Source organism: Cuculus canorus, chromosome 2 (genome assembly GCF_017976375.1).
Source record: "Cuculus canorus isolate bCucCan1 chromosome 2, bCucCan1.pri, whole genome shotgun sequence".
In the NCBI taxonomy this organism is placed as follows: Eukaryota; Metazoa; Chordata; class Aves; order Cuculiformes; family Cuculidae; genus Cuculus; species Cuculus canorus.
In genome coordinates, this window is record NC_071402.1 from 73616269 (window position 1) to 73643152 (window position 26884).

General features: G+C 40.0%; 1 protein-coding gene across 3 annotated transcripts in view; it reads left to right on the forward strand.

Moving 5' to 3' along the window:
• GRB10 (growth factor receptor bound protein 10) overlaps positions 1-26884 on the forward strand; it is a 147036-nt gene that overhangs the window by 100966 nt on the left and 19186 nt on the right. For all 3 annotated transcript variants that reach the window (XM_054058562.1, XM_054058564.1, XM_054058563.1), the window contains exons 6-7: positions 19319-19475; positions 25243-25358. In XM_054058562.1, the coding sequence (XP_053914537.1) occupies positions 19319-19475; positions 25243-25358 (273 nt within the window). The remainder of the gene's footprint in view (positions 1-19318; positions 19476-25242; positions 25359-26884) is intronic.

Consider the following 26884-nt stretch of genomic DNA (forward strand, 5'->3'; position numbering starts at 1 on the left):
GCCTTCAATCTTTGCTTCAGCCTGGCTGTAATCAGAACATCATTTATAAAACTTACGTAAAAACAGGTTTAATCTGGACTTGTTAAAAGGGAAGCCATCACTGATTCATAGAAGCTACATGTCATATTTTTCTGTTGGCACTAGGATTGCTTGTTCTCTCCAGTGGTACGCCCTGCTGCTGCCAGGGTTACTGGAACTGGTTTCTCATGCTGCATTTCAGGAAGCAACAGAGTTCGAAAAACCTTCGTTATGCTTTCATGCCATAAATGTTTGGTTTATCTCCTGTTGCTGAGGGGAAAATGAATAGCCGTCAGAAGGAAATCAGATGGAAGTCTGGATGTGAGATCCCGTGTCAGGTATGGGAGGTTTCAGAGGAACACAGATAAAGCAGACTTACTACCAGTGAAATTTCACTTAGAGCAAAGCACAAACTGTTCTGCAGGTTTTTATGAGGAGAAAGGGACGACAGTGGGAGGGACCTTTAAAAGCTGTTTTTGTTTCTCACCAGACAGGTGCCACTTTAAAGCACTCAGATCTTTCCAGCCACCCCTTTTATCTTCCTGAATCTTGTCTGGCTAGAGTGAGGAACTGCTCTGCTTTTGGGGGATATTTAAATATGGGTAATGAGGGCAGCACTTTACCCTGCATACACCCAGTGTCAACAGTGTGCACTGCTCATCCAGACATCGAGGAACATCATCCCCACCCATACGTCACGCTTGTCAAATGGTCCACGCCATTGCAGAAGGCATCACGCTTGCTGAAGTGTGCTCAGCAGCCACAGAGTGCCCTAGCAAGAGGAGATGACTTGGGAGTGTCAAGAGGTAGTGTCTGTGCCCTGCAGCCAAGGGGGAAAGTTGACTGCCTCACACTATGGTGACCTTGCACATGTTCCTCCTCTCACCTCTTAGGTTCACCTTTAACAATCACATTTCCTTACTATCCTTGTCAGAATAGGTAATAAGAATAGAAACAAGCCAGATCTAAGGAAAAAAACTTGCTTAAAAAGAAACCCAAAAAACAACCAAAAGAGGTGAAAAACATTATGGAAAAGTGTATTCTAAGCTAAAACAACAGCATCCTGATAGTAAACCACCAGGATTTCATTTTACAGACAAATTTGCTCTCAGGCTCTTGTGAGTCAGTTTTGAGCTTGTCTTTGCCTTGAACTGTTAAGAGCAGGTAATTACTCCGAAGTAACTTGCTTGTCACACTGTTGCTGGTCACACTTATTTTCCTTATTGCTTACTAAAATCCACTGAAAGCGAGCCAGCTGTGGTTTCCAGACCTTATAAATAGCTTTACAGATATTTCCAGCAATTCCCATTCCCCAGGTACATTTAAGTCCACCTAAACTTGGATCCAGTCAGTGTTTTTAAATACTATTTGGTGAAAGTTTTGTTTATGCCATTGATTTTTGAGCATACCTACACCTCACAATCCTAGTCTGTTGTGGGTTTTGGTGGGTTGTTTTTTTTTTTTGGAGCAGGGGTTTTGGGTTTTATTTTCTTTTTTTTTTTTTTTTTTTTTTGACACTGCAAATGAAAAAAAGTAATCCAAATCACAAGTTTCATCTGCAGAAAGAGACTTTCATTCCAAGGAGAGCACTGTTCCTCAGCTGGGAAGGGAAGAGAGCACTGCATTCAGCTCCAGGGATAGCGAATGTATGTTTCTAACCATTTGTACAGTGTGACACATTTCTTAATATTTTCTAGGATATTAATAAGAAGCGAAAAGTCAGGAGGCAGATAGCTATCTTTGTGTGAATGCACCTTCGGTGTGATTTCCCTTTGCTCTCAGTGAACACTTAGTTCTGCATTACAGTGCACGCAAGTTACAAATGAGCATTTGCTTACGGGCTAATTAAGCATAGCTGTACTTAATCGCAACACTTCAAGCAATACAGAGGAACTTCAAGCCAATCTGGCTAACGAGAAATTAACTTTGTGTTCTGCCCAAGGTTGTGCTAGCTGCTGCGTTTGTAAGGTTTTGTTACTGCTTGCCTTCTCTCATGTGCCTGGACAAATAGCACTTGAGCAATCTTCAGAAGCCACTTTTTGTCTAGGAGAAACATTTAGGGTTTAAACTACAGCAGGAAATTCTGCAAGAAGTGGGACAGAGTGAAGGCACGATGGAGTCTTTTGGAGGGTAAGGAAATTGCTTGTGCAGCAGATGCTGGCTTTGAGTGTCTCTAGCAGTTCATCCATCGAACAGATGTCCAAACGGGTCTAAGTTGAAAGACTGCTGTATTGATGTATAACCATTAAAGTTAAGGAGGAGCTGAATGAACGTAATAGAAAGCTTTCTATATGTTACTTTTATCTCTTAAATAAATAAATAACCCAGTGGTTCTGAAGATGGTGAAATAAACTTTACAGCACTGTAAACATGCTCACATCAGTTTCTCCTTTTTGCTTTTTCCCCAAGCCTTCTCTAAAATGCAGCTGTAAAAGCTGTGGTTGCTAACTAATTGTTGTCTAGCAAAATGGTTGTGGGTGATGTGTATGCAGAGGGTTTGTTTTTCCTCTGAGCCAGAGTCTTGGAAGTGCTAATCACCTGCATTCAAGTAGCAGTCATTAAGGAAGGGGAGACCATAATAAAATTTCAGCAAAAATAATATAAAAAAAATATTTACAGTGGCAGATATGACTCATAGGGACTGCATTAGTTTATGAGTTTGCAACAACCTCTGCTTTCTACGTAGTTGAGTCAATCTCTACTACAATTACATCTTTTCTGAACATGTAACTGCAAAGTATTTGGAGGTACAACTTAGAGGCAATATCTGAGTACAAGGCCTGATGGGGTGTAGAGGAATTGGTTGCTTTTCTTCTGCTTCATTACTTTATTTTGAAATCTTTAAATGTAACGAAGCGGAAACCAGGTTTTTTTTTCCTCTTAAATTGACCAACTGTATAGAATTTCAAACCAGTAAGATGTCTGAGTTCAAGAAATGCATTAGAAAAATTTGAAGAGAAGGTATTTAAAAGCTGAGTTGGTAGTAGCTCAGATTGCTTGGCTTAGTCTTGCGTGTGAGTGCAGAACTCTAACTCTGAAATGAAAGGACTACTTCTATTATTGGTGTACAAAACCACTTCTGTTGGTGCAAGACTTTCACAAGGTCAGTTTTCGTGCAGTGACTTAGCAGATTTTTTGGAAGGTTGTTGAAGAGTTATTTCTATTTTATGCTGAGGGATTCTCCTTTATCACTTCAACCATAATAAAGTATTTTGGGAAGTATTCACTTTGCATAACATGGTTGCAGGTTAAGTTAGCATGCTGCAGCTGAACTACCAATATTTGAAATTAAGTACCTGCATTGTTTGCATATTGAGTTATAAAAGGTGTGCATTAATGCAAGACAAACTTGGAGGTCTTTACATACAACAGACAAGCAGTGGGGAATGGCCATGTTTTTCATATTATTTGCTAGGCAGTGGCATTTCTTTTGCAGCTGGAAAGTGGCATGTAGACTAATGAATATATCCAGCATAGTTACTTTTCCCAGCTATAGGGAGCCCTTTCTCAAATCTTAGCCTTCAAGAAGTGAAGATGAAAATCTCTGGAGGAGAATAATGGGATTTATTGCCAAACATCTTTTTGTGTCTGACTTTGTATTGTGAATGTTGGTTTCAGCAGCTGGCTTGAAATCAGTGTGCAAGTTGCACGTGAGCTCTGATACCAAGTTGGATTTAATCATCCTTAGATTATCAGGCCTCTGTTGTCAGATTCATTTGTGATAGACATGATAATCCCAATATTTTACTGTCCTTCTTCTCACAGACCTCTTCAGGTAGCTTCTTGTTTCATGTTAAAAACAACTTAATTACAGCAAGTGCTATTTTGGGAAGACACTGTATTCCACATTTTGCTTGATTGATCTCATCTGACCAAGGGACCTTCGCATGCGCTCTGCTCCTCCCCTGCCGCAGTTATGTCGCTCCATACAGGGACAAAAATTTCTTTACAGAATTGTATCTGTTTGCCTTTAAACTTATTCTGTAGTTTTACTGAAACAAACCTTTCCAGCAGTTAGCATTACTGAGCAAATCTTAGGCAATAATTTTTTACATTCCATGGTCTCTTTGTCATTATGTGTAATATTAGGCAACCACTTATTGTAGTTTTTCACAGTATCAAGAAAAGCGATTACCTTTAAACAGCATTTGAGTGGGAATTATTTCTGTGAACCACAGTTACATAAAAATTAAAACTCTCATTTGGGTTGCTTGACTGGGTATCTCCACTCAGTGGCGAGGTAGAGGAGTACCTTTCAAATACGTTCATGCCATCTTCAGGTTGCAAAAGTATAGAAGATGACTTTGACTGAGGTGGATAGTGACAGCTGAAAGGACTGCCAGCTCTGTGTAGTTTGGGTAGAATGCAAACCGAACCTTAAACTAGGTAGTGGTCTGTGATGGAAAAGGTCTTTTCCTTCCCCTGAGTTACCAAGCTGGTTTATTAGGACCAAATCTGGCCTTGTTTCTAAGTGGGAGATTTTTGTTATCCATTTGCCTGAATGGACAGCCTCCTCATCAGTTACTCCTCCTGGCAGAAACAGCAGGATTTGTTTATCTGGAGAGATGCTGGCAGCTGCAGGGCTGATTTTTTTTTTTTCCATCATCTGTTAAGGGCCTGTGAAAAATGATCAGTTAGTTTCTAAGCACTTTGTTGTGCAAATTAAAGTCGGTGCTCTTCCACACATCTCCTTAGTGTTTTAACTTCACTATGCAGTGTTCAGACATCTGAGACAGTCGTTTTCAATAGATGAACATATATGAGATTTGAGGAGGGAGTACAGAATTTAATGAACAGATACTTTTAGCCATCAGTACTTAATGCACAATAGTCATGCCAATTCTTGTAATTTTTTTTTTTTTTGAAGGACAAATGGGAATCTGCGTGTGTGTATGTGTGTGTCTTCTTCAAGAGCCAGTGAACCCAGAGAGGGGAGTAATAGCAGGAGTTTCCAAGAAGAGGGGAGTAATAGCAGGAGTTTCCAAGAAGGGGTTGTGGAACAATTTCAGAAAGTAAATGACCTCTGATTTGCATGCAGATTTTGTACTAGGGAAAGCTACCCTCAGTTCTTGTTTTGAGTAGAAAACCAAATGCAACAAACATAAATTGGTTTGTGAAGAAGGAAGAAGGGTTATTTTCTCTAAATTAATTAATTAACTTCCCCATGGATGATCAAAGTCATTAGGATATCTCTCTGATGTTTTAATTGAAAAAAGGTGAATTTGTTGTCTCAAGGTGGTTTCCATGTTGAATCCCAGAGTGAAGCTACCTGGTAATTTATCTAATCCAGTCCGTGTATCTGAAAAATAATGGTCTTTACGGAGAAAGTTAAGCGGCACTGGAAATGTGTTATATGACAACTAGAATATGATGCACGTTTTCACTTATTCTTTAGACACAGTTTTCGTGGTATGGGTTGAGTAAGTTCATGCACTAGCTATTTTGTTAGGCTTTAAAAAGAGAAATTCATAGACTCTGTAGGTTGGCAAAGCTTCGCTTGATGTCAGCCAAGCAAACTTGGGTTGTTTTCTATACAGCTGGGTACACTGAAAGAAGAACCTGCAGAACTCTGGAAACAAATCCACGGAACCACTTATTTCTTACAAGTTACAATTCAAGTCTCATCAGTGTCTTTTATGTTGAAGGGTGTATGAGAACACTTGAACTGAAAATAGTTTCAGTACAGAGTATTTTTTTCTTAATACCCTGCAGCTAGCCAATTTTTTTTTAATTTAGCCATGTGTGATCTTGTGCAACAAGATGGGGGCAGTTGTGGAAGAGGCAAATGTGACACTTTTCTACATTGTATAAAAAAGGCAATATAGATTTTTTTTTTTTCTGCTCAGTAAGAAACCTTATGATGATTATGCATACACAGCATACATAGCCTTCTGAATACACAGCCTTCTGAAGCTGGAAAAGGCAAAGTTTTTCACATGTGTAGAATTGTCTCTACTTGAATGAATAAAGGGTGATATAGAGTGACATTTGCTGGTCAGCAGATGTATGTTGGACACAGAGTTACAAATGCAGTAGCAATTATTAATAGCTAATGATTATTGCCAGTCATAATTATTAATGCAATTTCTCTTTCATGGATGTTTTTCACTTAAAAAGGTAGTTTTGATGCGTACAATTGTTTATTCAACCTAAGAATTTCTAAATGGTGATTGAACAGAAGAAGTAGGTGTTTTAAATTGAAATCTGCAGAATGAAATTTGAATGTATGTTATGAGTTTACATAAATGCAAGACTGCTATAAGCATATAATCTAAAGGAAGCAGATCTTAGCATTCAGATTCATACCAAAACCAAGCTAGTGTTTGGAAGTGGTAGGGAAAAACACCATTTGCATTCATATGTATTTATTTATAGATTAGAGTTTTGCCTGAAAGGGACTATTAAATTGTTCTGTTGCCCAGGATCCTAAACTGAGATGTTTACATATCTTCTGTTATGTGTTGATCTAAGTTGTACTTTTGCCCTTTAAGTTTAGCCTTTGTAAAGCTGTTCTTATATAGCTGTCTCTGTTTGCCAAGTGTACAACATTTTAAAATGTTTTATTTTGAATGGAATGGAATTAACTAACTCAAATAGAAACTTCAGAATAAGATGTTCAAAGGTTGATTTACCTTCTGCCAGTCAATCTGGGAAAAAAACGAGCTTGTGAAAAGGCAGAATAAACCTGACATCAGTGCCTCTACATTCTCTTTTAGTTTCTCTGATCCATGACGTAAATACAGAGCCATCAAAATCCTTTAAAAAAATTATCATTTGTGTCAGGATGGAAATAAAGTTACTGGTATCTTTGCTTCATGGATTTCTTTAACTTACTGCCAATAATCTGGGGAGAGGGGAAAGGCCAAGAAGGGAGTACACTTGAAGGTAGTGACTATTGTGTGTTATCTATAATACGAAAAAATTAGAGAATCTACTCCCTTTTTGTTGTGTCTTTGAGTCTTAGAAATGTTTGATTTCTCCATGATCAGCTACAGTCAGTAGTAAAGTCACTGTTAAAAGATTTCCCATGTAACACCATGCAGAATTGGTTTCTAAGGAGTGTCTGTTGTCTTAAAGAAAAGATTCCCCCAATATTTGGTCTTTTCTTCTGGGGATCTTTATCATATTCATTTGCCTAAACTAAACAAAGAAACTAGGCATGTGAGCTATTTGAATATAAATGTCTTTCTAATACAGCTAATTATTTTAAATGTTTAATGGGAGCCTCTTGAAAATTGTTGCATAAACTTTTTAATTAGAGAGAAGGCTCGTTGATTGCATTTGCACAAGATGTTTAATTGGGTGGACAAAGCAGAATAAATACATTTGGAAATTATCTCAGATTACCTACTTTTAGGGGAATGCCTATAGGGAGGAGAAAGCTTTGCTTCCAATCAACTTCAAAGATAAAATAGCTTAATTGGAAGCTGACTGTGCCTTGACAGCTTTGGAGCAGCAGTGACTTCCATGTTAAATAATCTGAAACAGATGCTGAATGAAGAAATAACATTTTCTTTCATGCAGGCTTTGGCATCACATCTCTAGCATTATGTTATCTAGTTCTATATCAGGAAGCATGTTTTTTATTGTGACATTGATTTCAGCACACTACGTCATATTTTCACTTACACAATTAAGTTCATCAGCCTTTGACAAATGAACTTTAAGTATTTTTTTAAACACTTAGCATAACGGGAACTTTGAACCACTGTGGCATGGCTAGGGAAAATACTGATGAAAAAATCCTAGGAAAAGACCCATTTGGGATTCCTAAGCTATAATCAAACTTCACTAGATTTTTTTTATGTTTTTATTTAATATTGTGGTATTTGGGTAACTGCACTATTTGTGTAAGAGATTACAGGCTAGAGAAATGGGCTGCCAGAAACCTCATGAAATTCAGCAAGGGCAAAGACCTGCACCTGGAAAGGAACAACCCCATGTACCAGTACATGCTGGGGACTACCGATCTGGAAAGCAGCTTGGCAGAAAAAGACTTGAGGGGTCATAGTGTACACCAAGTTTCTCCCACTTGGTTCTTCTGTGATCCTGTGATTGTTCTTAAATTTTTATAAGGGGGGGGAACTATTAAAGGTATGGTGATTGTGAAATACATCATCTCAGTGTTATGTCTTCAACATTAAGTCTGGAATTAGGAGGATAAAGCTCATTGTTAATTTATTTGTAATTACTGAGTTTCTAAGAAGAGTAATGTTTTTACTTCCCTAGTGTCTGCCAGCTTTATCATGCAATCCAATCCACTTGAGCATCTTGTAAGAATTCTGTTAAAATTTACTTTATGGGAGGATTTCTGTGTTAAATGCTTGAATCTTATTTGACCATCAATAGTACTGAAATAAAGCAAAGACAATCAAAGTATATCTAAATATCCACTCTACTTCATATATCAGGAAAAGAAGGGAAGAGCAAGTCGTCTGGTTTATAAATGTTGAGAACGTGAACCAGAGCACTTAGAAGATGATCTGTTCTCATGGGAAATCCTCAGCCTTGGAGGCACTTAAAATGAAATCACTCAAATGCTTATTCAACTAATCATAAGGGATAGTACAGCTTTCGAATAAAAGATTACCAGTTGGCAGAAAAGATGATGGAAAACATTTAAGGGCTGTGAAATGAAGTTTATATGATTCAGTGAAGCTTTGGACTGAAATCTGCTTGATGTCAGTGAATACTGATAGTGATGAATCCACAAAAGTGAAAGCCTGGTCTAAAAGTATGATGTGAACCACTGTGGGGAGAGAGTGCATTGATGCCAAGGTAAGAAGAGCTGCTTTCAAACAGATAGCTGTGTTGGTCAGCAATAGAAGGCAATGCTCATGTCTCCTTAGGATGACCTGTGATGAGATATGTAAAGGTGACATTTTAGTCTTCAGGGATGGACTAAGGAGAGATGCAAGAGAAGAAGATGAAGCAGTATGTGATACTTCATATTAGGATCCTTAAAACAGCGTGGAGAATGAGAGAGGGTGGGGAGGCTGTTACTATTCAGAAGCACCGACATGGCCATAGCTTCTTTAAAGCAAATTGCATGTGTGTCTGTATAACAGCTTTAGGAAAAGTAGCCTTCTTTTTAAAAGTTCGAATGAAGGGTGCTGACTTCCAGCCCTGTAATACCATCTATAATGAGCTAACTACTTTGCATTTGAGCAATTGCTGCCAGGAATTAGTGCTTGCAAACTTCAGTACACCTAGATGCTAGGGGAAAGCTTCTAGAGGACATTGTTTTGAGTAAGATCGTATAGAGGATGATTTAGTTGCCTTTGTTTCTCAGCTTTTGGTAAAAACTAGTTACATCCTTTCAGTTCTTAATAGGCTGTGTTCAGCTACTAAACTCTCTGTTTCTATAATGTCACGTATTGCTTGTTTGGCATCTTTTTAATTAGTGACATTTTATTTAGTCCAAATTAAATATGCCAGATGTAGCTGATTTAGTGGCTAACAATTATGAGTGAGGGGAGGGAGAGCTAACATTATATAGCCGTCTGTTCTCAGGGAAGTTGGGTTTGTTTTTTTTTTTTTATTTCTAGTTCTGCAAGAGAAGTTGAGTGGTAACCATGGCAGCAGGGAATTTGTCTCTGTAAGCTAAGCAAAGGGTTGGGTTGTGTGGGGTTTTTTTGTGTTTGTTTTTTTGTTTGTGGTGCCCCTAGGAGGAGGAAGGGGTATGCAAAATGGTCTGGAGCAAGCCCTGGAGGGGCGACTCAGAGCCGATAAGTCAGAGGCGCTTGCTGTGGAATTAAAACACGTGTGTTGGTCTCACCGTAGCATGCACTGATGGTTAGGTGCAGCCGTGAAGCGCAGAGTACGTAGAGATGTGAAAAATTTCTTGATACCTTGGATCTCTACACTAGGTATTTTGGGGCAGGGTGGTGAGACACTGTGTGCTAATTAATCTCCTGTATGGGTGTGTTTGGGGTGTCACCAATATTTTTCTCACTTCTTTCCACCCATTTGAAAATGAGTAAGTCTTAGCAGGTTGGAAAAGGAGTGAGTTTTGCATGGGGCTAGCTGCATTCAAGAGAGAATATATAGTTTAGTCATGGTGACATAACCCTTGTTTTTGCTCCAGCCCCAGAAACTTTTGATAGATCAATCTTAAATTGCAAGAAAACCATTGTTTTCCTCGGATGTCTAAATTTACTAAAAAATTAAACAGCAGAACAGTTTCATGGAGCAGTTTCCCATTAAAGCAATTGCTGAAAATGAGAATGATATGTGCATTGAGGAGAGGATAATGTGAGCCCTCTTCTCCCACTGACCTAACTTCCTGGGCTAAGATCTGCAGGGGGTTAATTCTAGCCTCACAATCAATGCTTACACAGTTGTGCAGGAATACTCTCCCAGTGTGAGCAGCTCTGTTAAAAGCATTTATTGTGTGCATGTGACAAACTGACCCATAAAACATCCTGAACGTTGCAGGCAGCAACAATTAGCCGATACTCGCTGCTTGAAATCGCCAGCTTCCAGAGCCGGTAGCTTGGGAGACGGGAAGTTAAGCAATATTGCTGAATTACTGTACAGCAAGGAGGCAGCTGATGGCTGGGCATTAGGGATGCTTTGCCATGCTGCTGTAGTTAAGCCTGTCACCTACTCGTTATAAAGCACCCCTGTTATTGTCAGAGCAATATGAACTCGGCCCTGTTGGGAAAACCTATTGTGAGTTACCACTGATGCTGTTGGAGTGCTGGAAATTTCTGTTTCCAAGGTGTGCTTGAGCTTTTGGGAGTTTTAGCACATGGAAGCTGTTAGGCTGTGAGTTTCATAGAGTATTTATACTTCAAGGTTCTGTTGTTAAATGTTCATCATTCCTTGACTGCCTGGAATTTATAGCCAGTCTTTATTAGGAGCCTTTCTGCCAGGTTTTGCTTTTTTTGCCATTTGCGTCCATTAGTTTCTTCACTGTCCTAAGTTGATCTCATCTTCGTATTTTCACTGTAGTTGGCTGTAGCCCTGTGAGGTACGCGTATTAAGTTCATAGAGTTTTTCTTAAAAAGTTCCATTTTTTGTTTCGGTTTCTGACTTCCCTCTGTCTCCCAGCAGCTTTGGTGTAACTGCCTAGTCTAGGATGTCAGTGTTGGTTCGCTGGGATATGAAGGGTAATAAAGAGACTCTTGAAAAGACAAATAATTGATGATGGTTTTTTTTTTTAATCTAGTGCAACTCTGTATGTGTTGTGAAAATTCTTTTTATCCTGCTGTTCTCAACTCTGACAAGACTCGTCAGATCTAGATGCTGGGGATTCAGCTAAGAACTCGTTTTCATTATTTTTTTAAATTTATTTTAGCCTTCGGGGAGGCAGAGAAAACCTTAGGAACTCTGCACTTGAAAGCACTGGGGAATAAACTCACCAATCCTTACATTTCTGGCTTTTTCACTCCTTGTGATCACTTTTTTGGGAAAAAAAAGAAACAGGAGTGGGAAGAGGGTCCATCTCTGTCTTCCTCTGTGTTGCATGTTTGTAATTTCTGTCCAGCTGTGCTTCTTCTGCTTGCTCAGATTCCTTTGCTACCAAACTAGGTAAATTGGATTGCAGTTGATCAAGACAGATTTCATAACTACTAGTTCTTAAAATAATGTGTTTGTTTTGTCACGCCTGGACATGCCAAATATAACTGATTTGGCTTTGTTCCTGATTGTTGGGCTGTTGTTGTTTTATTTTATTCCTGTTATTCTGTCAAGCATAGTCAATATCCCAAGGTCTCATTGTATCAGATGGGAGACAGTCATTGCCCCGAGGGTTTTCCCATGTATTAAAAATGTACACATTTGTAAATACTAATCCTCAGTTTCCAAAGATGTCTTTGAAAGTGGTCTCTGATCCTTTTCCTAATAATGCGTGACTGGACTGGTGCAATGCAAATGGACGACTGGAGCTGAGTCTAGTTATATATACAACCCTTAATCGTGCTTTTTTTTTTCTGATCTGCAACCTCCCTGCTCCTTTTCTCTCAGAAAAGCATGCAAGGGAAGGGGAATTTTTTGGAGTACCCATGTAGAAGTTGTACTGGGACAAGAGTAAATCAAAGTGAGAAGCCAATTGTACGTTGCTGGACCCTATGTTGAAATGGCTTTCTGGCTCATAGGATGGCCTGGGCACTCAGATGGCAAGCGTCTCAGCTTCAGTTGTCACAGTGTCCTACTGGGAAAGAAGGAGCCGTCCAAGTCTTTGGGACCTGCACTATTTTTCTAAATCCTATGGGAAGCTGTTCCCTGGAGCCTTATCCCGCTGTCTGCCAACCTTCAAATTAATGTGGTTCTTGTGGTTGAAAGCCTGTGTGGCAAAGAAGATGTGGTAATAATTCCTTTTCTACAGAGTAATTTATAATGGCAAAACAATTTAAAATAGTCTGTAACTAGCTTGGTTACTTAAGAATTTTAATCAAGAAATTATTATGATTTTCCTTTGTATTACCCTTTCTAGGGTTGTTAGTGACTTAAATTGTGTTTGCAAGAACTTTTCTAGTAAACCTTTCTCTTGGAGCAAATTCAGACTATAAGTAATACATTCTGTAAGCACAGCTGAGGAAGATTGCAAACTATCTAGGGATAAATTGCACAATAAAATATATGAAAGATAAAGGTTAATGCCAGCAACATCACTTAATGTCTTTCATTACATAATCAAAGGAGTGTAACAGTGCCTATAACTATCTTTTTTTTCTGTACATAAAAGATCTCAGAACTAGAAAGGATTTCTGCATGAAAAAGCAATTGCTGTTGGGAGGAGCTGCGTGGCTAGAAGGAAGCTCATTTACAGACTTATAATCAAAACTAATGAGAAATGCTGGGTGGGGGGAGGATGGAGGCAAAGAAAAAAGTGTGAGCTTTCAGTGCTGTGACCACAGAAGAGTTTGGACCCCCAGATTTGGGACTGGGTGAGCTGGCTGTTGCTGGGCTGCCTTCCCACTGATGTGGACTGATACTGTATCAAGGACTATCCAAACTGCTTCCTTTCTCTTCCAGCATCCTGCTGATGATGAATGTAGACTTCATCCAGTGTCTCCGTAACTAATAGCCATATTCATGTGTAGTTTTGAATGAGAGCCGGAAAAGCTTTGGCTTGTTTTTACAATATTTGGGTTTTAAACTTTAATAGTCCCCTAAATGTTCTCATTGTATGTGTTCCTTTAAATGTGCTTTGTGTATATGCAACATCACACACTTAGCTTATTTTTTTAAGCTCAAATGTCAACAATTGCAGTATGTAATTATGCCAATAGTGCAGAGAGACATGTTTGCTTGATTAGTCATTGCGGCCTGAATGCAGCCAATATAGCTTACGGCATCCAGCTGAAGTCAGGAGTCAAGAGCCTAGTGTCCCTCTGCAGCCAGCAGAGAGACACAAATGCCTTTGTCATGTGCTTTTAGATCTTAAGTTACCCCATCTCTCTCCCTTAGCTTCAGAAGGAATTTAACTCTCTAAAATTACCTGGCATGAACGTGGGCCTGGGCATTTGTACATGACCAGTTTGGAAGCGCTAACCCTCCAAATATAGATGCTGACTTGAACCCAATGCTAATCCTGCCCTGCCTCTCTCTGCCCACAATGTTGTGATCGCCAAAACCTTTCTCTCTGGTCCAACCCTCACAGATTATTCTACTTTGGTATTGGTGTTTGATGACCACTGAACATATCATGATATTGTGATTCCCCTTTAAGTCAAGTTATTCCTTTGACTCCCAGAAGTGGGTTTAAAATTCAGTAGTCCTGCAGAGGGGGGTAGAATCGGGGTTTTGTAACATGACCAACTGAAGTATTTTTTTTTTTATTGTTGTTCTAAATGTGAAAGTCAAAGACTAATATCTTGATCTTATATCAATTGTTCTCCTTTGTTGTTCATAGACTTTAAAATGTGTACCTAAATATAGTACGTGCCAGAGGAGAGAGTTAATGTTGCTATGAGAACCTTAACCTCAGCATTTCCTATGGTTTTATGTTTATATGTTGGGGGGGGGGGAGCAATGATCACATAACTCACAGCTGTTTTTCTTTCATAAGGAAGTATTCTGATACCTTTTATGTAAGTGATCCTACCTGCAATGTATTGCCATCATTGCTGCTGCTTGGCTAAAAGACTTTTTTCCTGCACAAGCTGTGCAACAGAGGAAGCCACAAGAGCCATAGAGTTGTCCTGTGTATTTATTTTGTTGTTGCACTTGAAATTCCTGTATCTTATAAAGCTGCACTAATGCTACTGGGCAAGTAAAGGGGGACTGGCTGTTGTGTAGATGTGGTTGACTGTGTTGCTTGCCTGTCAGATGTGCACAGAGCATGCTCAAAGGCTCTTTATCAAAGCTTTGCAATTTTAGGAAGCAAAACTTCTTTTTTGTTTCCTCTTCAGCTAGGCAAATGGCAGTTCAAGAGTAATCTGGGTATGGAGCTTGAGTCCTCAGCAGCTTTGACTTGACTGATCCTAATTAAAAACTTCCCTATTCCTCCAGTGACTCTGACTCTATTCTCATGAGCCCATGAGCTTTGAGCATAGAAAGGTTTTGGGGAAAAGGACCTCATCAAACCAGGGGTTCAGTGAAAATAGCAAGTACCTATCTGGTACGTAGGTGCCTTCTGCAATAAATCACTCCTTCTGCTTGTACAAGGTACATGCGTTCCAATTCAATTTTCCTTCGGTTTACCTCACTGGTGGTATGGTCCTCATGTCTGAACAGTCTTGATGAGAAAAATCCAGGACTGTAAGCCAAAACTTGCTGGACTGATGTTCAGTTTGTGCAGCTCTTAGTAATGACTCTTAAGCGTATTTAATGACTTTCTGTGATGTTTCTGATCTTCATCTCTTATAAAGGAAAACTCTTGAAGAACTACTGTGCTGAAACCTTTTATCTATTAGATTTCAGTTAGAGGGCCTTCTGTTAACTAGTACTTTCTCTTTATACTTAGTTTGGTGTCGTAATCCATGATAACAAAGGTTGGTTTGCACTGATATAAATTATGCTGTGATTAATTTCAGATTGTAGAATGCAAATTTGCATCCATTTGATGCTGAAGATTATCAGCAAAACATCATTTAAAAGCATGAGGTTTTATGGTAATTATATATAGTCATAGGTTTTCTCTTGCAGAAAAGGGAAAAACAAACAGCCTGAATAGAAAAGTGGAGAAGTAGTAATGTGACCATGACACAATTAGGGGTTTTTTTTGTCCTCATTCCTAATAATGCTTGCATTACTTGATGCACGCAAAATACTGCAGTGAGGTTGAGGAACTGAGACTGGAAGATGAAACAGCCATGAGCGTACTCAAGATACGCGACCCATTATATGAAACCAGTGAAGTGATTAATATTAATGTTCTTTTAAATTTTTAATTTTTAAGTCCTTCTGTCTTTCAAAAAAGGAGAAAAAAAAAAAAAGCTTGGGTGAAGAATTCTTCTGAGAACAATGGTGCAGTCTGTTATCTGCTCCTTTGCACTGTAAAGCACTGAATGTTCAGCCAATATAGTGCTCTGGTTGGCTTAGCATTCTTAACCTTAATTTTGAATAGAAGGTGCCTTGTACTGCTGACGTAATTAGGGCCTTTTGTAAATCACTGTTGCAGGCAGTCTGCTGTTGCATTTCACTGCATTTCTTGGAGGGATGCAGGGCAAAAGTGTCAGACTAACTTTCTGAACGCGTCTTCAGGCTAAGTGTTTTCGCTATTGGAAGTTTTTTTGATCAGAATTAATTCTGCTTCATTTTCCTTTGTAGATAATAAGCCCCAAATCAATTTTGCAAGTAAAACTGTGTTTCTGATGGAAGATGTTTGAATAGGCAGCGCTTAACATCTAAGAGTATGAGATGCTTCCTTAAAAAAGAAAAAAGATAGGAAATGTAAGGGCATTGGATTTGACCAACTGACTTTAAATTAAGTCCACTCTGTGATACAGGAATATTGCTCTCTGCCTTTTTTGTCACGGAAACTGCCAGAAAGTTTGGGCTGAAGCTTTGTCAAGCTGGTTTCGTATTTGTGGTTACACGTCATGCTCTGCAGCATTGTGGGGGGAGGATAAAATTCCCTTACCTTTCGCATAAGGCTCTTAGGAACCGTTGCACTCCTGACTCTGCAGAAGCACAGGGTTTTGTCTCACTTCTGTCTCTCTCCTGCCCTCTAGGGCAGGGTTCAACCCAGGCCATCACATCCCCTCCCGATGCAGTCTTTTATATCGGTGATGTCAGTGGTGATACATGGCCTTGTGCTGTCCTTGATAGCAAACACAGCACTATTAATAGTCAGTGAAGTTAACTTGCTCGTTTCTGCGTTCTCGCCATCCACCCACTGCACTCCAGTCCCTGAGCTTTAAAGGCATCTGTAAAAAGCCCCACTGCTGACCAGCCCTTGTGAATGAACAGACTGGCGATTTTAACGTGGAATGGGAATAGCATTGTGCTGCCTGCAGGGCCTGACTCATGGGAGAAGGGAACATGATGTTACTGCAGAGTTGCACACTGAAGATCAGCCCAATGTTGTGCACCCTGTACCTGCTTTGAGATGGTTTTGTATACCAGGATAGCTGGCATCCACTCAAACTCTGGATGAAGAGGGGGAGGGTGGGACACGTACCTGTGACCCCTTCATACCCTTTTATAAAGAGGGAGCATGGCAGGAAGGAGCATAAAAGACAGCTGCAGCATTCTTCCAGTGGCCATGCTCCATTAAGTCTTTCTGTGTTTGGGAGCAAGGAAAAGTGTGGTGGTTGTCTTACAGCTCCCTTTTTCCCACCTGCAAGGAGTTGAGAGGCACCCTCAGCAGAACAGCTTTCTCTCTCTTCTAGGACTTGGCAGTGACAAGGATCAGGCGCAGCCTGTCCTATATTACTGCCTTGCTCCCAGCAGAGAAGGAAAAGAGGGTTTTTTTCAGCTGTTGCAAAAGTGGCAATTCCTCCCGCATATGCCTGTTGCAGGTTCCTCTATGAAGGCGGAGGCAGAAAGCACAAGGCTGTTGCTTCTCAGTCACTAATGAATGAATGAATGATGTCAGCAGGTTGGTTCCCAAGGCAGGAAATCCATCCAAAATGGTTTAGTTTCAGTACAGAAAGTGGAGTCATGTGCACAGAGTAAGCTGAAAGTAGAAAAGAATTCTTTCACCATCACCTTTTCGGTTGTGTCACTTCTTTCCAATCTTATTGAGAAAAATATCAAGAGGGGATGTGTTTGCAGTGGGAACAGGGAGGGACTAAACAAAATAGCAACTTTCTGTCTTGTTAAATACTGGCTTTTCAGTGTGCTTGTCCATCCAGAGAACCGATGCAGTGTCTGCTGGGTGACTCAGGCACTCCCTCTCTCCTGTCCCCCTGGAACCGCGCTCAGCTCGCTCCCTACATGGCTACAATCATAGAATAGTTTGGGTTCGATTGGAAGGGACCTTAAAGATCATCTAGTTCCAACCACCCTGCCAGGGGCATAATGCACTGCTTTACAGTAAAAACAGGTGCTAATTACAGAAAATAGACTTGCCCACAGGAGAAATCCCTTCCCCTTCCCCCCTCTCCAAATTTCTGTGTATGTGAGGATTCCACTGACTGGGTTCAGCGTTGGCAGCAGTGGGAGAGCAGTTGGAACATTGCACGCAGCGTGCATACCTTCCCCAGGGCTACAGCAACCGGGATTCCTCTCTCCTCCAGACCCTACTTCTGAAAGAGCTGCCTCATCCCTGCTGTCAGATGAAGCCGTTTCCTGAACTCGGGTTTGAGTCACTTGGGCTAGACCAGGCTTTTTTTAACTCCTCCTTCACCAGGCTCGAATTTGTACATCGCTTGAATTTGTACATTGCCGCGGGGGATGGAGGAGCCGGTAGGCGTAGGGCGTGCGATCCTGCTGCAGCATCACCCGGAGCCAGAGCCGGTTCCATCCCATCCCATCCCGGCGGGGAGCGGAGGGAGGAAGAAGTTCAAGTGCTTAAGTTGCAGGCAGATGACATCAGCCTGTGCCGGGCTGCGGGCAGCACGCGTGTCGCCGCTGAGGCTTCGGCTCCCCCCACCCCGCCTTTGAACTTCGGGGTCTCCAACCCCCTGGGTGGTCATAAAAGCAAATTTCCTTTGTAATTTCTTGTTCTTTTTTATCTTTTTTTTTTTTTTGGGGGGGGGGTGAAGGGGGGCGGGAATAATTTGGAAGTCTGATAGTGTGTGGGAAATGATTACATCAGTCGGAGGGAGGGCTAGGATTGGTCTACACGGTGTGGTTTGATTCACTACCGCAAAGATTGCGTGTAACCCTTTGAGTGGAGCTCTGGCAGAGTTGTTTCCCTCCCCAGAAACAGTCCCCGTAGCTGGGGCTACGTGACAGGTACGGTTCCGCCATCCGCCGGCACCCCGGGCGCCCACCCGTAGCCTACAAAGGGTCGGCGGAGGCAGAGAACAAACTCTTCCAAGAGGCAATCTCTATTTAAAATGCCATCTTGTTCTTCCGACTGCTGCCTTTTACGTGCCGTTGAGGTAAGATTTTCCATATCAAATTACCCTCTAGGTTCTTGTTAGATTTGCTTTCTCTTGATAGGATGTGTAGTGTTTTAAATGTGGAGTTGATTTAAACCTCGGAGCTGTGCATTCGCCTGAAGAAATAATTTTGCGGCAAGTGTCTCTTGCTTGAGCAGAACAATGCAAAGAGGAAAGCATCTATATAATTCAGGAGGTGGGGAGAAGGTTCCTGACTTGTTCTCTCATCTCTATTAATATTTAGGATGTGCAGCATACGCGTGTTTGGTTTTGAACTACTTTCAAGCTAGAATCAAAAAAGAAGTCGGGGCAGGGAGAGAAATGTGTGGACTGTGATAGCTAATTGATCCGCTAGTGAACTTCAAGTGGGACTTCCCCAAGCGAAACAATCAAAAGTTAGTGGGTAACAAGAAAGCCATTTTTAATCTTTGGGGTCTTGGCCTTCTCCTCTGAAAATGTTCAGAGGCCTCTGATGGGTTTGCAAGGAAAATTGTGTGTGTTTGACTGGATGTAATTTCTCTTGCCCATTGTTGCTGAAGTACTTTCCCAATATTGTTTCACGTTTGCTTACCTTACACAACTTTATACAGAACCTGCTCTCTCACTTTTTCTGTGTATGTGGTCATATTAACCCTGCTGAATCTTTGTTTAGTGCAAGGAGGTGTTGGGAAGGGAGGCGGGGAAATAGAGCAAGGGGGCATCAAGAGAAAGTGTTACAAAGTGGATCATCCATGTCATTTGTCCTGGCTGCCAGGGCTCTTGGAACCCTCACACCAAGAGGATGCTTTTCTACAGTAGCTGTGTGGTTTGCCTATGTTCAGAGCTGTTGATCTGTAAGTGTACCCTTTATGTTGCAGGATGTAAAAGTCTTTAGTGAAGATGGAACAAGCAAAGTGGTCGAGATTCTAGCAGACATGACAGCCAGGGACCTCTGTCAGCTGCTCGTTTACAAAAGTCATTGTGTGGATGATAACAGCTGGACTCTAGTGGAGCATCACCCTCACCTAGGATTAGGTAGGGAATGGTTAAAGGGGTGGCATGGTTACATGGGAACATAAAATATTTGTAATTCATATTATTGTGCTTCCAGCCGGGACGTTTTCTTTCCACTGCTTTTATCTGTACAATTAGCCGAAGTCACTTACCTGCTCTTTGTGTATTACAATTTGATGTGTTAAGTGTTTAAGGCATTTTAAGTCCTTCTCTTATTTCCCATCCTCTGTTTTTTATTACTAAAAAGAAAAAAAATTGTCTAATCTTCATGCTAGCGCTCTGTTGCTGCCTTGCTGCTGTGTCTGAAGCTATTGCAAATAAACGGCTTAAGCAAATTAAGCTTGATCCTTAGAGTACCAGTCCTGTGAAACTGCTCAGCTCATCACCAGCTGGGAGACCTGGGTGAACAGACTCAGCTTTCCATACCTACAGTAATGCTTATGAAAACTATGCTGAGGTGGGGGAGGGGACTGGCTAAACTTGACTTCAGGCAGGGAAAAAAATGGTGGCACCACCCACAAATCCATGGACAATTTCTGGACCAGCAGTGGCATCTGCTCTCCAGGCAGCAGCTCCTCCATCTGATTGAAATTAAGGTGTCATGGTTACAGTTTCAAGAAGGCAGCAAGAGGAAGAACTGTGGGGAATTAAATAACACCATGAATTTGTTTAATTACAGTACCTGAAAGGATCTTATGTTATTCAGGCTTGCTTTTCTTATTTTTTTGTAGAACTGATTAGTTGCAGGGTTCTGCTGTGCAGCTTGCCACTGCATATCGCTCAGATACACTATCTGTAATTCTACATAGCATACAATAATGCTTTAGAAAGTGTAACATTTGGAGTATTAGTTGATACACTTCACGGGGAATTTTTCTAGAAAATAGAGGAAGACAAATCATAAGCTCCGATCACCAGCACTGGAATTGTGAATGCTATCTGTAGCGAACAGAGGGTTTTTATGCCTAAAAATATAATTCAGAACCCTTACAAATAAAAACGGAAACAATTTGCTGCAGATGTAATGCCCTAAACCAATACTGTTAAATGCAGATATATTCACTACTTTACAGAATAGCACTCAAAAAAAAAAAAAAAAAAATCACAGGATATCTTGATTATTTACTGGTCTTATTGGGTATCTCTCCTAATATAGAAATATGTGGAAAAGATAACATTAAACACTCGTTTGTATATGTCTGTGATATACTTTCAGTTCTGAGGACGTAGGACGAAGTGAAGGATTAAGATATAAATTGCAGACTCTTTATCTCTGTAGCTTAATAGCCACATGTGCACTTCTAGCAACCTTTACAAATTTTCAGTTTTATCAATGCTCATTAAACTACCAGGCTCTCTTTTTCTATATTCTCTTTCCCATCATTGCTGATTACCAAGGTATTGTGTAAACAGAAGCCTTCTCCTTTGTAACCAACATCCTTCTCCTGCCAGATTCATTCAATGATGCCACAATTCAGTGTTTGTGACATCACAATAGCTTCCATGGTGACTAATTGTGCTGTCAAACTCTGGTGTGTGACATCTCTGAATGAATCGGGCAGGAGGCTGATTAGGAAATCAAAAGCTTCTGTTTACACACAAATAACTTGGTAATTAACAATGATGGGAAAAGAGCAAGATACTTATCGAGCTGCATTTATATACATGGGGACCTGCCTGCCTTGGACCTCTGTTTCACACTGAAGCACAAAGCGGGGCCCTGGCTGTAACAGAGAAACGGGGTGTGCAGGTTGGGACTTCAGCAGCCACCGAACTTTGTTCTGTTCCAGGGCTGTCCGCTGTGGGCCACGCAGTGGATCTGTCTGAGAAGTAATGCAGCCTTTGAAGGGTGTAAAGCAAACCAACAAATGAAAAATAGTATTTAAAGCATAAAAAAGGAGGTAATGGTACAGGTTTCACACACTTGAAATGTCGTAGACAGAAAAAGGAATAAAAGAGTTCATTTAACAGGAGACAAGAACATCCAATTGCTTCTTTTTGGGGACCAAAGTATACACTGTAACATATTCAATAAAATGTAAATACTTGCTTTCATGCTGCAACCTGTTTTGGTTGCAGTTCAAATTTTTTTTGTTATACGGCTGCTTATTTCTAGCTTGCCAGTAGGTTAAATGCTTCCCTGTATTTTAGAGACTGTCAGTTCAAGGTAGTGATCTGTCCGCAGCTGAGGTGAAGTTATTATCAGATATGTGACATTCCATACTTTTCCCTCTAGGAATAAAGACTGCTTACAGTACATCCGATGTAGTATGACACAATAGTGAATAATTACTTAGCAGTGTGGAAAGAAATATGGCTTAATAACAGTGAGAATTCTGTGTTTCTAGAAGACGTTATTTCCTACTCAAGGCATCTTTGCTAACAGTGCTGTAGGTGGTAGTCTTGAAGCCCACCGAAAGAGGCAAAGTCCTTCATTAAGTTCACTACATTTTCTCCTCTTGGTCTTGCTTAACGTTGCTTCACAAAACAGTTCGATTTGCAGAACCAGTTAATGTTTTTACTATTGGGCAGACTGGGGACAAGAGCAAATGTTTGAAGCCCGGCTACATTTTTATCACTGCGATGATCTGGGTCCTAGTTTTTAAGGAACCCTCACCTGACTGCTTACGTTGCATGTATAGTCAAGTATATTCCAAATAACACGCATGTTTGTGAATAACTGCAAACAGCTCTTGGACTGCACAAAGTATTTGTGTTCTCACTGAAGCAATAGTGTGACAATTTACCAGCAGTCTTGCTTAGATTTGACATGCGGAAATGATTCCTGCTGTACTGTCACTAGCCTCTAGAACACTTTGTCGTCCAGATTTAAGCAGTCTGTGAAACTTAAATTTTTCCTGTTATTACGTTTAGAACTAGAATGCACCTATCCTGTTCATAAATTGTGGTATTCTCCCAATGTATCACTGCATGCCTAACTATCATCAGTTTAGGACAGGGACTGGGATATCTGCATTGGACATTAACAGAAGTAGTAATGATGAAGATGACAGACTGGCGTGATAGTGGGTATCTGGACACTGAATTAATTCCTGCCTACCAACCTCATTTTTCCAGCTCCAGAATTGACTGTCCATCTTCCTTAATATAGTTAAAGCAGGAAAGAAAAGTGGTAGGGGTCTGAAATATAAGTAGGGCTAGAAGAAAGAATTGGTGCATGGTTCCATATGTAGATTTTTCTTGTTTACATGTGTGTTGAATTTGATTACCCTTAATCTGAATGAATTAAAAGTGGAACAATTAGACACGGTACTTGCTAAAATATGAAAACAGGATGGAATATTTCACACTTTGGTCCACCTATCATTTGTAGTGATTCTCTGATAGGGAATTTTGGGCCTTGCCTGTGAGTTGTTCACGATGGAATGCAGCTCCTATTCCCATCTTGTATCAGTTCCATAGTTCTGTGTAAGTTTAGGTAGAAATACAGGAACTTTTTCGGGGGGAAAAAAAGTCTGCCCTGTTCTTGTAGGAACTATGTAGAGGAGACTGAGTTGAGCCTATCAGATAAACTAGAAGGAGACATTTCTGGTCACCGCAGCAGCTATGCCACTTGAAGACAGACTGACCTATTCAACTTATTAGACTGACATCTGTGTTTCTGTTTATGTAGCAGGAAGCTCAAAGCAGGGCTGAAGTTGAGTTGCTGGTGTGTCAAGTGGCAGTTCATCCCATTTGTACTAACAGAGTGCAAATTACCAAGGACTTCTCAAGTGTACAATTTCTATGAAGTAGTAGCAAACTGACCAGGACTAGCTTCCTTTTTACATGTGTGTGCTATGAAGTCCTGCACCTTTTCTTAAAATAGTTTTCATCATCAAAATGAAATGCAAGCATTAAATCAGCAGGCATATCACCTCAGAATCTCAAAAGGAGCTTGATTTGGTAGAGAAATACATCTATGTCATTTGCCTAAAGCATCTAAGACTCACTGGGTGTATTTACACAAACTAGCTATCAAAATACAAAATAAGTTGACAGATGTTCATCTATATGGCATTTCCTCAGGACAGAAAGAACAGGATGTGGCTTGTCCCTGCCCTTAGATGAGCAATCTTCAGTGTGTTAGGAAAGTGAAGACCATAGCTTTGTGCAATGACAGAAGCAGGCAGTAGCAGGACATGTGATCTTTCAGGATCCATACTGTGATGAAGATTCACATTGACGTAATTAAATGTTTTTTGGAGGAAACATAACTTAAGAAACTGAAAGGCCCTCTGCTGTCTTAGGCCCACCGTCCTCATCACAGAGTGAAGGAGATTTGACTTTGACCACTTGTCTAAAAGCATAACAGCAGCAATAGATCAGCAGCAATACCTGAAACTTCACCTGTGAAGCCCCCAGATAATATGGAGGTTTAGGTGATGAATGCTGAGGTGGTGCAAAATGTCCTTAATGAAATGCTACCAAGAGCTGTTCTAGCATGTATGTTAGTTGAAGAGCTACTCCTTCAAAGTGGTGGTGTGGCTAATGCACAAAGAAGCAGCTCTTCATTAGGGAGCAGCCCAGTATGGAAAATCTTCAATATTAACCCCTTGAAAGAAAATCTGTACGAGGGCTGGACATTGCAAATGCATGGTAAATGTTGAAGTCATTAATGAGCTGGTGATGACTGACAATCTAAATGGAGGTGAAAAAGATAATGGCATGATTCATGGATAGGTTATATTTTCAAAGAACTTAAATTAACCTGCTAAGTTGAATAATTCAAGTGACATTCAAGGGTTTGCTACTTTTTGAGATACCAGTGGCTGCTTGCTTTCTATGCTGAAAACATCCCAAGACAAGCTGGGTGGCAGCCTGGCATTTCTAATCATGGGGATGCAAGGATGCAGGAATACGAAGTGGCAAAGATACTCTGAGAACTTCTTTTGTCAACAAGTCATTGGATAAAGCTTTGCAGAACTTATTTTTTTAATTTCCTTTTCTATAAGTAATAAAAATGCTGACTGTTAAGACTTCGGAAAAATGCCTACATATTTTCTTAGAAAATTCTGAAGATTTGCCAAGATAATGAGTTCATTAAGTAGTGCACAGTGCACACTTCGCCTAGTTGCCTTCTTTTGAGTTACTGCTTTCAGTGAACTGGATTTGTTAAGCTATCTGTTCATGCTTTGATGTGCCATTCTTTTGACCAGAGAAGGGGTGGTTATGGGGAGTTACCTTGTAACCAAATCTAGAGCAGAAAATTGCCCTGTCATGTGTACAAAACATTTCTCTCTGTCAGTATTCCTGTAAAGTAGATCCTGTGACCTGTTTCATAATAAACCCCATTGTCTGCCATTTACAATAAAGGCCTGAATTTCACCTTGAAATGAACTGGTTTTATAGAGTGTGATCTAATAGGACACTGTATTTTTGTGATAGTTCAGACCTAACGGTGGCCATTCCTCAACTTTTTTCCACTTAAATCTATCCACCTCACCAGTTCCAGAGCATATAGCAGGTACCAAAAGAAGAGGTTCGTGTGTATTATTTCAGCTACTGCAGACAAAAAAAAATCTTATGTTCTTTACTTTCTCAAGTTTGTGCTTATGAAGCCCCGATGTACAAAGTCACATTGTCGTATATTGTTAAAACTTGTAATTCTTATGCTCTAGTTCCTCTAGGTACTTTTTGACAGTATGGTTTAAGACCTATAAAATGTTTTGTTAGCTTCATAAAGGTAACAGAATTATACTGAGTTGTTTCACTTTTGTTACTTGGAAGTTGATCTTGTAGCTTCTGCTGGTTGGCCATGTGGTAATACCATGTTCTTTTTCCACAGAGAGGTGCTTAGAAGATCATGAGCTCATAGTTCAAGTTGAGTCCACGATGGGAAGCGAAAGTAAATTTTTGTTCAGGAAGAATTACGCAAAATACGAATTTTTCAAAAATCCCATGGTGAGTTTCATTACTCAGTTATTTACACCACAGAGAAAGGGATGGATTTCAATAACATTGCTGGGCACTGTTCTGTCTTAAACATCTACCAAAAAAAAAAAACAACCAACAAACAGAATTCTTTCCAAAGAAATTTTAACCAGTGTTTAAATTCCTTGGGTTCTTCTCCCAGACTAAAACCCTCAAGTATTTTCAAGTTACCAAATATACTTGTTTCAAAATGCCTATTGTTGTGTTGGTGAGTGAACAAGACAAGGACATCTTTGTTGGTTTATGAAAAATAATCAGAAGTGTAATTTACTTATTATCTTCAGAGTTACTTGATTTAAAGCAAATAGATCACATAGTTTGCAGTATCCAAACCAATATCTAAATTTCTGACAGTAGTAATTGGGAAAAAAACCCTCTCGATAACCCTTAAAGCACTTACTGCGTACAAAGGATTTCCAGTTTATTGTTATATACGTTGAACAGTGTCTCACTTATGGGTGTACTTCACTAGTTTGCTCTGTCTTCTGTACTGATCATACTAACTCATCCTGTCAATGCCCTCATGTATAGCAATGCTTGAAAAGTATTGTATCTCATACCTATACTTATTCCTGGATTTGTAAGATCCTTTGAATGATGTAATTTTATAACTGTGTGCAGTTATTCGGGGATCACTTAATTTTATTCTAAACAATTACGTTAGAACAGACTGTTGACATGAACCAGTATCAGCTGGTGCAACTCATCTAGGTAGCTGAAGGAAGGATAATCCAGAAGTGATTTAGTTGAGAACAGATTTTGAGTCACTTGGGCATTTATGGTGTCAGAATAAAAAAAGGTATGTAAGGTCACAAGAAAAGCCATTGCTGAAGTTACTACAGATGAGAAATTAATTCTACCCCTCATAAACACTAACACACAGTTGCTGCATCATTGGATGTGTGCATGCATGTACGTTTGTCATCTGCTATTGCTTGTTTCGGAGGTTGTACCTTGACTTACTGCGTGAACTATTTCTTCTGTACATCAAATGTTTGTGTTTTTTCACTTCTGTTGATCTTTCCATTTGATAAATTATGAACATTTGAATGTTTTACAGAAATTTTGATATCGTGGGAGCTAGCACATTGGTTTCACGTAGTATACTTTGATTAATAACAGAGCATGGGAGTGAAACCCAGAATGCTTGGTATTCAGTCCCAGGCTCCTGCAATCAGTGAATAAGACATTCTCTGGTGTAAGAATGTGAAGGTTCCCTATCCGTTGCATTAGCTGTTGCCATATGGCAGTTTCTACTCAAGAGAGGCTCGTAAATGTTAGCTTTCATAACTCATTGTGCAACTTACCTGGCAGAAGAGTGATTCCTCTTCCTCAGCCCTTCTCTTTATGCCTTAAAGACTCAAATTTATGTTGCCGAAAGAGTGATGAATGTTCTAAACTGGAAATGTTTTTGTTGTGATTCATCTTGTTATAATCAGTCATTGTTTTATTTCAGGCGTTTCTGTGTATCTTCATGCTTCAAAAAAATGTTTAAA